This window comes from Poecilia latipinna, unplaced genomic scaffold, assembly GCF_001443285.1.
Source record: "Poecilia latipinna isolate Pla-1442-1.1 unplaced genomic scaffold, P_latipinna-1.0 Scaffold1157, whole genome shotgun sequence".
Classification (NCBI taxonomy): domain Eukaryota; kingdom Metazoa; phylum Chordata; class Actinopteri; order Cyprinodontiformes; family Poeciliidae; genus Poecilia; species Poecilia latipinna.
The window spans coordinates 191,390-203,557 of NW_015113773.1; the positions used below are offsets into that span (position 1 = coordinate 191,390).

The 12,168-nt window shown below is 38.4% G+C and overlaps 2 protein-coding genes across 2 annotated transcripts; one reads left to right on the forward strand and one right to left on the reverse strand.

Annotated features, from left to right (window-relative positions):
* The first annotated feature begins 4,071 nt into the window (after positions 1-4,071).
* On the forward strand, positions 4,072-7,776 carry LOC106960122 (uncharacterized). The gene is made up of 3 exons (XM_015053057.1): positions 4,072-4,259; positions 5,638-6,215; positions 7,130-7,776. Exons 1-3 carry the CDS (start codon positions 4,234-4,236, stop codon positions 7,489-7,491), a joined length of 966 nt encoding a protein of 321 aa, XP_014908543.1. The 5' UTR covers positions 4,072-4,233; the 3' UTR covers positions 7,492-7,776.
* A 2,153-nt stretch (positions 7,777-9,929) lies between these two features.
* On the reverse strand, positions 9,930-10,971 carry lepb (leptin b). The gene is given in 4 exon segments (XM_015053043.1): positions 9,930-10,379; positions 10,518-10,686; positions 10,902-10,948; positions 10,951-10,971. Coding segments are annotated over 4 exon segments (540 nt in total). The 5' UTR covers positions 10,960-10,971; the 3' UTR covers positions 9,930-10,064.
* Positions 10,972-12,168: the final 1,197 nt, after the last annotated feature.

Genomic DNA, 12,168 nt, shown 5'->3' on the forward strand with positions numbered 1-12,168 from the left:
CAAATGATCCCCAGGAATTTCAAACATAGAACAATCAGCAAAGTAAGGAAACATCATTTCCTGAGCAGTGGCTGAGGGCTCCCAGCAGTGCTGGAGCCCACTCCTCAGGTTCCCCCCAGCTGAGGGGAGATCGCCTCGATAACACGCTTCACCTTGACTCTCCTTTCTATTCTTATCGCCTTTGTTTTAGCCCAAGTCGCATTGAAAACTCATTTCCCCCGGCCTGAGCACTTTCTTCAAATGCATTGGATTGCCATATCAAATAATTGAATTTCTAGCACATTATTTTGACGTCTGGGAGAACGACGGCCCAGATACTGTCATAACGGATTCTCTTTTTCCTCATGATTTGTTCTGCCAAGCAGATGGCGGGCATAAAATGACATGATCCAGAACATGCTTTCAAGGAAATTATATTCATTCTTTAGAGATATTTTCCTAGATTTCAGCCTTTGCTCCACAGCAGAGAGTGATGCCACAGGTAAGGTTAAGCTTAGGGCAGACATAAATATTTAAGCTATGAACTGTGCCAGAGGACAGCGGTAATGTAACAAATACTGCAAGTATTTCAGACTGCATTAATACACACACACACACACACACACACCTACACACACACACACACACACACACACAAAAGGGGAGGCAGTAGTAATTCTTTGAAAATGTTTACATTTTGAAAAAACTCTTTTAACATGGTTAATGACTTAAAATAAAATTAATATTTCAGTTGTACAACATGCTGTTGTTTGTGTAGATTTATATATATATATAAAATAGAAACATGGCAGTTACTGAAGTAAAAAATATGCTCATGCAGATCTTGTGACTGGAGTTTTTGGAGTTTGCCTGCAGTGCATCTCATAATTGCCCTCAGATATGAGTGTGTGTTTCTGTGTTGCACCGCAATGGGCTAGCAACCAGTCCAGGGCGTCTCACCGAATGAAGCTAGCACCAGTCACCTGTCACACACATTCCTCATCAATGTGACAAACAGTTCTGTGCCTTACTTCGTGCCTTCTCAAGTCTTTCTGGCGTCTTTGGGACAGCAAGCGTTAGGCGCGCTGCGTTTGTGTGACTGTCCTCTCTCCTTGAACATGCCGCTGGCTTCAGCTGGCGGAAAGTCCAGGACAATGGGTGATTGTGAGGGTCAAAGGGAGTTCCTCCAAAAAAAAAAAAAAATGGAGACGACAATGGGCACTCACAATAGTGAATGGGCTCTGCCATGTCTACAGACGTTTGTGCCATTTTTTATATTAAAATAATCTTATCAAGATCTTACAATTGCAGAAAATAATTGTTCTCTATTCAGCTGGTACTTAACTTTATTGAAAGCATATTTTTGTGTCTATTTCTCCCACTATTTCTGCTATCATAACCTAAATACCAGTGAACTGTTTCCACCCCCAATAAAAGCAAAACTTTTATGTGTAAAAACACAAAAATATTGTAAAAGACAAGGGATAACAACACTTCTTTCTCTGATGAACAGTGTCACACATTGACTCCAAAGGCTACATATCATTAATTGTGTTTTGAATGTGAAAAGGAGGATAAATTGTTTTAGAGAGCAGGATTCAAGATGTAAAAAGTTGACGAAATACCGGGAATACCTGGGAATAAATTATGAAAAGATTCTACCAATATTTAGTTTCTTTTTTAGATGTAAATCCACCTAGAAGTTCTTCTAACAAAAACCTCCAATGCATGAGGAAATCGATGAAGAACTTGACATGTTATATAGTTCTATCTGGATCATATTGCATCATAATTTGCATTTTCATTTTTTATTTTCAAAATGATATGTTCAACATATAGCATGTCATATCCTAATAGATGATATGCAGAGGTGTGATACAAATAAAACAGCCTTGAAAAACAAAAGTTAAATTCTGTTAGATATGTAAGTATGTATCTTGAAAGATGCAGAGGCAATAAATTTGTCTGGCACGAATGCAAGCATAATTATTAGTCGATTGTCTTCTTCGGTCCCCTGACCAATAACTAGAGTTCACTTGTGTGTTACCTAAATTCAGTAGAAATAAAGACTGTCCAATGAAGGCCTGAGAGGTTAGAAAAAAAAGCTGCATCATGAAGACCCAAAAACATGGCAGAAAAATCAGGGATATAGATGTGGACAAGTTTAAAGACCCATAAACTCCCGTTTACAGACACTGCATCCTGTCTAATTGAGCTTGAACTATTTTACAAAGAACATACCCATTATCCAAAATATCCTTTACTTTGTGTTGGTTCTTCACACATAGTCCTATCCAAACTTGTGACTGAAATGGGACAAAGTTGTAAAAATATGAATACTTTTAAATGTAATTCTGTGACTTACTGACTGGGTTTGGCGTACATGTCTGGTGTTAACAGCTTCACGCTCAATAGGACCCAGAGTTTTTTTTTTCTGATTTATTACATTTTGTTGCACCCTTCAAGCACAAAACACCACAAAGTGCGTTAATATTTCCAGTTGGGTCTGGTTATATTTTCCAAACTGCCCTTTGTATTTCCTCATTGTAACCTCAAAATCATAACCGCTAAGCAGAAAGTTATTTAGATATCGCAATGCTTTGACAGCTCAGCTGCGGTGTGCTGTGTTGATTTCATTGTGCAGACGAATCGTCTGAAGGAAATGTGATGCTGGGTGATTGAGTGAGAAGAGCAAAAAGGGAAAGACTGAGAAAAAGCAGGAAGCTGCAGTGGAATTTCCACACCCTTATGTGGGTGGATCCCGCTTGCCTTAAAGGACGGAGTAGGCACATTTCCCCCTCTGTTTCTCTCTTTTTCTTCTATGCGTTCCCCTCCCTCCCTACTTTCTCTCTTTCGTTGGATAATAGAGGCCATGTTGAAACAATACAGAAAGGAAAGGCTGTGGGGTGCTGTGGCAGCAAATGGAGAGGTGGTCCTCACAGCCTTTCTTTGGAGGGTGAGGTTTGAGGGGGTTTGCAGGGGTATGTATAGAAAATTGGCTGGGATAAGGGTGAAGGGCTATTTAAAATAATGATGTAAGATGGGAATCAGGGGTGTAAAGCAGAGGGAGGGGCTGCTGGTGTAAAACATACTACAGAAACATGGCCTGGGAAGGGCAAGAGTAATGTTTTTGTGGACCTTAAATATTTTTCTGGCTGGCTGAGCCTAAAAGTGGTCATGTTGCGTCATAAAAAAACCCAACTTTTCCTTTTGCTCAAATAAAATCTACTTAGCAATAGTGTTTTGACATGCTCCCGTTTCATCTAATCATTACATTTGAATATATCACAAGGATATAATGAAGATTTCATCCGACGTTTTCATGTGGACGAGTAATTTCCGCTTAAACCTAATAACTGGTTGAACTGCTGTTTGTAGCAACAAAATCCATCAGTAGCAGGTTTTTTAGATCCCTGTGAATACATTTTATCCAACTTTTCTTTGTGAATTGTTTTAATTCTACACTACGACGAGTTAAAAGTCTTCTATTTGACAGCATCGCAATCAGATTTACATCCAGAACTTAAGAAGGCCACTACAACGTTGGAACTTAAATTTTTTGCTCTGAAAATAGTTTTCAAGTTTGCATCTTTATTTTTTAAGAAAAATGCACTTATGCTTTTCAGTTTCTAACTGCATTTTTTTTTTAATCTGCAACATTTTATGTTTTAAAATATACATGACATATATTCTCTGGTTGTCCTGTCTTGTTTTACAAAAATAAACAAGGTAACATGGCACCATCTTGTGGCGCTTCCGAAGTACTACAGGTATATGTTTAGTATGCAAGGATAAACCGTCTCACTATGACCTTGTAATGTTTCCTTATTTAGCTTACTGGGGACGTCAGTGTGAGTTTGTTGCATTTACACGTTGCGGCCTTGAGTTCTCACTTATAAAGCCTGAAATTGTTTCTGCTGAAAGCTACATTTTCATGAATATTCATCATACCGTTTAGATTCGCGCCTTTGCGTTATTTTCACCTTGCAATGTAGATGATGTTAATAAGTACCCCACTTGGTGTTTATCTGGTAGCGGGAGCGAGCATCGCAAGAAAATCGCGCGTGCACGGTATATTGCAGACGTGGGGTGTTTGGGGGCGTGTGAGCGCGTGGAACTGTCACGGGGGCGCGGATATAAATCCACGGCTATCCGTTGCCAAGGCGAGTTGGCAGTACGTCGTATCTGAGCTAGGCGTGCAAAGTAATTTTCCAGACCACCAAGCGGACAAGGACGCGTTTTCCATCTCTCAGCATGGGGAACCTTGCACTCTCCACCAGGTAAAACATGAAATGAATCGTTGCTTTGATATGATTCAGGAAAATGAGGACAGGTTGCTAATTTATCATTTTGAGATGCGGTGGGAATGTATTAACACGCTCCGAGTTCACCGCATCCAGCCTTACATTTAGCTTCAATTGTAAAGGCGAAGAGCTTCACAAGCTGCTTCCTTCCCTTTGTTGGCATTTGGTTATCAAGTCTTTTCAGGAATTCAAGGACCTACAATAGGCCGATATGAAAAGCAATCTTGGTCTATTTTTAGAAGACCATTGCAGTTAAAATCCCAAGAATTGGGAGAAATCAAAAGCTGACATGGAGCTGTATACGTTTAGGCTGCAGACAAAAAACCGACTAGTTTGTATGCGTCGCAATGGCTGCACCAAACCTAGAGGTTCTGAATGCTGAAATGTTGAGATAGTTTGAAAATTTTACTTTGGTTAGGTTTGAACGTGGTAATTAAACTACGTGTTTTTCGGTTAAATGTAAAAGAGAAGACATTGCAAACATTTTCTAGACATACATATGGAAAAAAAAGGTTGAATTTGGGAGGTTATGCTGATTTGCTGATTGTGGGGAGCCAAAATCAACGCTGTTTGGGCAAGGAGCCTTTTATTGCATCACTTAATTATTTAACAGCAGTCTGATTTCTTTTAGTCTTGCTTAACAACTGTAATACACATTAGGTAATCACATCTTATGAATTGTTCACATTGTTCTGCTTAAATAACCCTTCATTAGCATACTTGTGATTTGACTTCGCAAGTACTGGGTCATTTTATTTACAGTAGTAGTGGTAGAAATGAGTAGTAATAATAATTATAATATTACTTGAAATAATGAAACAGGAATAAACAAATATGTTAGTAAGATTATGCCAACTGCTATTTTGTTACAAGTTATTGTATTTTGGATCCAAAATCTTTTACAGAGTGAAGAAGTTTTCCACATCTTTCATGGTGAAACACACCTGTGGGATGTTATTTTAATGCTTGTTTTATTAATCTGTTTTATAATAAAACCTAAATAAATATGTTCCAAAAATGTTTTTTTTATCATCTTTTAGTATATCTTTAAGAGAAGAGTTGTATTGTTTATTTTTTTTCCTGTCTCAAAGGAAAAAAACAATATTACAGCATTTGGCACCAAAGTAGTGTTATAAGGTAACAGAATTTTAGATATTGTTCACATCAGTCAAAACTTACTAAACAGTTTGACATTTTAGCAATTCATGGCTCACTTCAAGTCTAAACTATTATTCTTTCATTTTGGAGTTTATCTCAAAATGCATAGCTCAAAGAAAAAACCAAAAAGCTTAAGATGTTGCAAGGTAACATCTTAAGACTATTATGAAATCTGACTCATCTCCTTCTTTTTCAGTCTTTTCAGGACTGATGCAACCACGTCTGAACCAGACAACTCAGGGAAGTTTGTAACCAGGAGAATCTGCAGTGGTATCATTTATTACTACACTCCAATGACAGCAGCGGAGCACCAGACAGTAACCCTTGCCAAAGAATCTCAGGCCACATTAACTCTGCTCCCCGCCTCGTCTCCAGTGTCTTTAGAAACGCCTTCCCACACGGCTGCTTCCAATTCTCGCCCTCTTCTCCTATTCTTCTCCTGGCTCGGCGCCCAACCTGGGGCCGTGGCAAAGTACAGGGACCTTTACCTTGACCGTGGTATGGATGTCCTCCTCATCCAGAGCAGCGTAATGCACTTCCTTTGGCCTCGATGGGGCCTCAGCTACGGGTTGGAGATTTTGAATATGTTAGAGGAGCCTCCTTTCACAGGAAGACTCATACTGGTGCATGCTTCTTCCATTGGTGGCTATACTTTCACGCAGCTGCTCACCCACATTGCTCAGCATCCAAAACAACACGCTCCTCTGGCGCATAGAGTGATAGGGCACATTTATGACAGTCTAGTGGTCGGCTCTCTGGATCACATGGCAACAGGTGAGTGAGAGTGACTCAGATTACTTTTGTGTTGTGTGTCAGAACTCTCTATAATTAATTAACTGCTGACCTACTGCCCCAAGTACAGGATTTCCAAGTTTTTATTTTTTTTTCCTATTTTAGGACACTAATCTGTTTTAGTAATCTAATTTAATCCAAAGTAAATATTCCAATACTTCAACACATGAGATTTAGCTCTCTTATTGTCCATTTATTTACTTGGGTAATGATTTTTAAGACTAATAACTCAAATAAAACTGCGTGAAATTTCCGTTTGAACTCTAATTGACTGTGAGTGATGCCTTCTGTGACTCTGTATGCAAATTATAAGCAGTGCCTCGCAAAAGTATATATATTTCTTGAACTTTCCACTACTTTCATAACTACAAACAACCACAAACTCAGATGTAATTTATCGCAATTTTATATGATAGATTAACAGGACGTAGCCTATAATTGAAAAGTGTATTCCGTTTTTGACTTTTATTAGCCTCTGACCAGGTTCTCCATCTCTACACCATGATACTGCCATCACCAAATTTTACAGGGGTGTTGGTCTGTTTAGTGTGATGTGCAGTGTCAGTTTTCCACCAAGTTTTCTTATGTTGTTTTATAGACATGCACCGCTTTAAACTTCTCTGCCATTTCATTCCTGACCTGCCTGCTGTGTCTCTTGGTCTTCATGACAACAAGTAGTCTTGTTTGTGAAAACCACATCTATTTGGTCTTTACACAACTTGTGATTGTAGCTTGACATTATCTAAAAATGTTCAACGCAATCAGAACTTTTGCAAGGCACTGATTATTTATCCTGTCGTTTTTGTGATTAGAAGTGGTGTACTGTCCAGTGAGTGCATGCCATTGCAGGAATAATGCAACACTACATTTACATTATTCATTTAATTGTTTTTCAGGCCTTGGGAAGACCTTGGTGCCACGTTTAGAGGGATTCGTCAAAACCACCGCCATGCTCTACTTCAGGCTCTTCAAGTCGTACACTGCAGACTTGTACGAGAACAGCATCCAGGTTTTCCACAACAGCCCGGTTACTTCTCCAGCCCTCTTCTTCTTTAGCGAAAACGATGCAATGTGCAGCACGACTGTCCTGGAAAAGCTGATGGACTTGTGGAGGCGGAGGGGAGTTTCTGTGGACGGCAGGAAGTGGAAGAAGTCAACACATGCCGCCCACCTGCGATGCCACCCAGAAGAGTACGTTTCCACATTGCAGCAGTTTTTGAACTCCCTGTCTGTTCCTTCCCATAAATCTAACATTTAAACTCTGTGGCAGATTCTAAGTTTCAAACATTTTCACTTATTTCCACAACATACACTGCTAGCTCAAAGAGAATGCACTTTAACTATTTTCATATTATACCTCTGATTTTTTTAAAAATGTAACTGTGAAATATTTTCTTCGCCATCTTTACTTTTGTCATTGTAATTGAGATTACATTTGAAGTGTTTATGAACGTACTGTAACACTTGTTTATCTTGCACAATAACTATTTTATTTGTTGATAAAAATACATACTGCACAAATTAAAAAAGAATTTGGAAACTATATGTGAGCTTTACATGTGCAAATATTTATTTTTTCATTATTTCAGATGGAAAATAGCCATGCGTCTTCACTTTCCTGTATGACTGTTTAGGTTACTATGGTGAACAAATTTCATTATTTTAAACCTGTTTGTATCACCAGTGAGTAATCTGAATTAATACAAGAGGGAGAAGAGGGCTGGCTGGAGGCCATTGGTGCAATCAGTGACAGGATACTAAAGGGGTTTTGTCCCAGTTTACTGAAGTGAGTCCATGGAGGCGGAGCCTATATCAACCAGTGATAAAATAGGTCAGAAATGCAGTGACCAGATGTACAGAATATCGGTCCATTAGGATGAGTGTAGAGATTATGGTCTTTTGTTCAATGTAAAATGCTTCACTGAGCACAGGCTCATAAAATGCACTTCTTTTTTGAGTGAAGAGAAAAGCACACAAAGCCCTTTTACACTGGGAAGAAAAAGGTGTCTCAATTAATTGCATCTGAAGATTATACATTTTACTTCCATTGCTTTGCTTTTTTACGCTCAGTTTGAAGCAGATTCTTTAGACGTCGTCACAATGTCCTGATGCCCCGCTCAGCAGTGGCGTGCTTCTTGTTTGAGCATTCTAGTCGTCGCTAATAGATTAAATTGAACTCATTAAAATTTTGTTTTTTCTCTCTCATTATAAACATAGTAGCCCAAATCTCTAGCAGGTAAGTCTAGCTTTACCTGTTGTCCTACTATTAACTGAATCTGCAAGCTTTCCACTCAAAGACTCCTGACCAGTTTATGTTTCTGTACTGCATTAGTAAGTGAAGGTCAGTTTTTAGGGAACATGCCAGAGGTTACAATCGCCTCTGCTGGACGTGAAGCCACATGTTGGATTTAGCATCAGATAGCGGCTGCACTTAGTGATGTCAATGACCTACTTTTGATGAGAGAGACTTGGTGAACAGCTATGTCTGAACTTCAAAGAGGTTATTTATGTCTATGAAAAATCTTTTGATGTTTAGCCTCTTAACTGGCATGAGGTCACCAGTGTCTGAAAAATAGTTTATAATTGCTATAAACAACAAATTATTAACATTGTTTTTCTCATTATATATATATATATATATATATATAAATAAATAAAAAATATGTTGTAGGAAAATGTTAGGAAATGTAGGAAAATGTTGGGAAAATGCTAGTGTTAGTTTAACAAATTTTCCCCACTGCTGACATTTAGCTGTAAGATGCTTACTGGAGTTTCTTGGATGCACAGCATTTTTACATGTTACTTCAGCGAAGTCTAGGTCTCTGCTTTGACTGGAAACAAGACTTCTAATGTTACTTAAAAATTTCAGTCACTGTCATGTCACAGGGCCCAGTTCTGCTGGGAAAAAAAATTCTTTTTTTTTTTTTTTTTTTTTTTCCCCATACGCTTTCACATTTTACAGTTTAGATTCCTTTTCTGGTAGGCTGTATTTGGTTTATGGAAAATGTCCTCTTTTATGATGTCCAAGTAATTAATTTTTTCAATTCATCAGTGCAAAGGACACCATTCCAGAAGTTGATTTTTATCGTTCATATTCTCTCTGGTAAACTTCATTCTGGCCTTCATGCCACAGAGGGGTTAAGATGCATGGAGCCCTTGAATGTGACAGTTTATTTATTCAGCTTCTGATGTCTTAAGTGTCTATGATAATTATTAGAAATCTCTGTACTGTAATAAAATCAAATAGACAATAAAGTCATGCTGCAAAAGCCTCATGAAATGAAGATCATGTTGACTATTTAACAATGCATTTGTTTAACATTAATAAAGCACTTTTAGTTTAGTGGTGGTAAAATGTCTCACCTTAGTGAGCCATGCTTTTAAAAACAAATCTAAAATCACCACAAAAATAACTACATTAAAAAGCATTAACTTTTCACTTTAAATAAAGTGCCACTTTTAACACATTTGTTTTTCACGTTTGCTTTCAACAGTTTCTGCCATCGCTTTCAGTAATTATCCCATTTGTAATAACAAAGCAATAACTCACAATCCAATCATACTCATAGATAGATAAATACTTTATTCAGTATAATAATTTAGGCTATTATATGTTTTAAACAACAAGTACACTTTCATGTAAACATTTTCTTCAAATAAAATATATTTTAAGCTTAACTATTAAATAGTCAACAGTCTGTAAAAATCAAAACATCTATTCATAGAAAATATAAAATATATATACTGCATTTTCAAATAAAAAAAAAACATTTTTAGGCACCACTATTGACATCATTGCAGCATATTGCATTTGAAATCCATGTGCGTTCGTCAGCAAACCTTAAGTTTCTCCTTATTTGGAGGGAGGTTCTCCAGGTAGTGCTGCACCTTCGCCAGCGTCACATAGTGCTGGCTGTCTGGGAACAAAAGCTCCCTGGGCTCCACACTCGGTTTGTCCTGGATGGGGCAGTCCAACATTAAGGCGAGAGAGCGCACCCTGGAGTCCAGGCTGGAAACGTCAGCTTGAATCTGACTCAGGCGATTCGTGAAGGGGCTCTGCAGCTCGTCATCTAAATGCCCGAGGTAGAGGCTGATATCAGTTAATCCGTTCATGGGAGGAGTGGAGACTTCCACCTGTAGGGGCGTCTGCCACAGAGGAGAGTAGAAAAATATATGAGTAAATGTTAGTTATGATGCTTTTGGTTGCTATTTCTAATGGGGTGAAGAAATCTTGCTCATAGAAACCCATTTAAAACATTCTAATGCTTGAATCACGATTCATACCTTGTTGTTTAGTTTGTTTATGTGGACCAGGGTTATCTGAGCAATGTTTACTATACTGTGTATGTTGCTTCTGATGGAGTCGGTCTTTGTTGGAAGACTTGAGCACTCAGGAGCTGCCATTAGAGAGACGAACAACAGGGCCAGAGGGACGCACATCTTGAAAAATGAACTGGAAAAAAAAATCATGCATAGACGTTACAAACAATAGATTCATTCATCTCCAAAGAAACTAATGTTTTTACATTCTTACATTTTAGCATTTCATTTTCATTGTTCTGGGGGGGTTTTTTTTGGTGCAATTTAAATCTAAGCTAAATATAAAGTGTTTAAAATTCAACCTTTCCTGATAAAAAACAGTCCCTTTGGTCACATCATAGTCCTTACCTTTGTTTTTCAACCTCTGGTTGTCCTCCAGTGGCAATGAATGAAAGCAACAGCACATCCCTTTTGCAGATCTTATTTAAATAGTCAGCTTCCGTCATGAATCCTGTCTGGTCTTGCATGGGTCTTTTCCCCTCCTACCTCTTTCCCCTTTGGCTCAAACCTGAGTCTGACCCTGCGAGGCTAATCAGCACTCAAAACTTTGAGCACTACAGTTTTCTTGGTATCGAGACACTGACTCAGTTTTTTGGAACCCACACACATCCTGTGATTTTTGTAGTTCTGGTTCCTTATGTCAGTGTAATTTACTGGAATAAGTGCAGATAGGGTAGGGTAGGATATGGTCATGTGATGCATCAGTTGTGATAAAGGCGATAAGGCACGGCGAAACTGTACACGACCCTGGTAAAATGCCTGTTTTTTGTGATTTAAAAAATTAGACCACGGCACTTGTAATTTGACGTACGGGTGAAGCAAGTTAATTAAAAACGTCTGAAAAGAGACACGACATGAAAAGGTGCAGTTGCGTAATTGTGACCACCCGTTAAGTAGCTGGTTAAAACACCTTGTTTCGTTTTAGTATCCACAGGCTCACATAACTCATCAATTATAGAAAAAAAACCCTGATGACTAAGAAGTAAAATTCACCTGTTTTATTGGGGTTTTCTAAAGATTTGCTCATCAAAGCCTTTGTTTGCAGGAAGGTTACAGAAGAGCAAAAGCATCTCATTGTGCAACCGTATCGCTTAGAGAAATCTAAAGCATTATTGCATACGATATACTGTGAAATGCATTTGCTCAGGAATTTCAATCACTTTCATGATCACACATGTATAACCTCAGCATGCAAACCATTTCTACAATGCATTGGACTCCACCTGTGCAATTAATCCTTTAATGAAATGTCTTTGCTTCTGTATGTTCTACTGTCGAGGATGTTGAAGTGCAGAGTGGCTAGAAGTCGGATACTTTCTGAAGAGTTAATAGCTACAGACCTCCAAACCTCACATGGCCTTCACATTAGCTCAAAAACACTGAGTTAGAGAGCTGGAGTCTTACTTCACCAAGCCCAGTCAAACCATTGAACTCATTGGAGTAAAACATGTGATCACAGGACTGTAAAGCAATGGAGATGTTTTATTTTGTGGAGTGGGGAATCATTCTTCTGTATGTTCAGTGAAGTAGGCATGAGTGCATTTACAGTTGTGGTCAAAAGTGTACATACACTTGTAAAAAATCATAATGTTATGGCTGTCTTGAGTTTCCAATA

What these genes read in the sequence shown, in the direction of transcription:
- LOC106960122 (XM_015053057.1), top strand. Translation starts at nt 4,234, where the DNA reads ATGGGGAACCTTGCACTCTCCACCAG. An exon ending in AACCTTGCACTCTCCACCAG is followed by an intron (nt 4,260 to 5,637) that starts GTAAAACATGAA and finishes CTTCTTTTTCAG; the next exon opens with TCTTTTCAGGACTGATGCAA. An exon ending in TCTGGATCACATGGCAACAG is followed by an intron (nt 6,216 to 7,129) that starts GTGAGTGAGAGT and finishes ATTGTTTTTCAG; the next exon opens with GCCTTGGGAAGACCTTGGTG.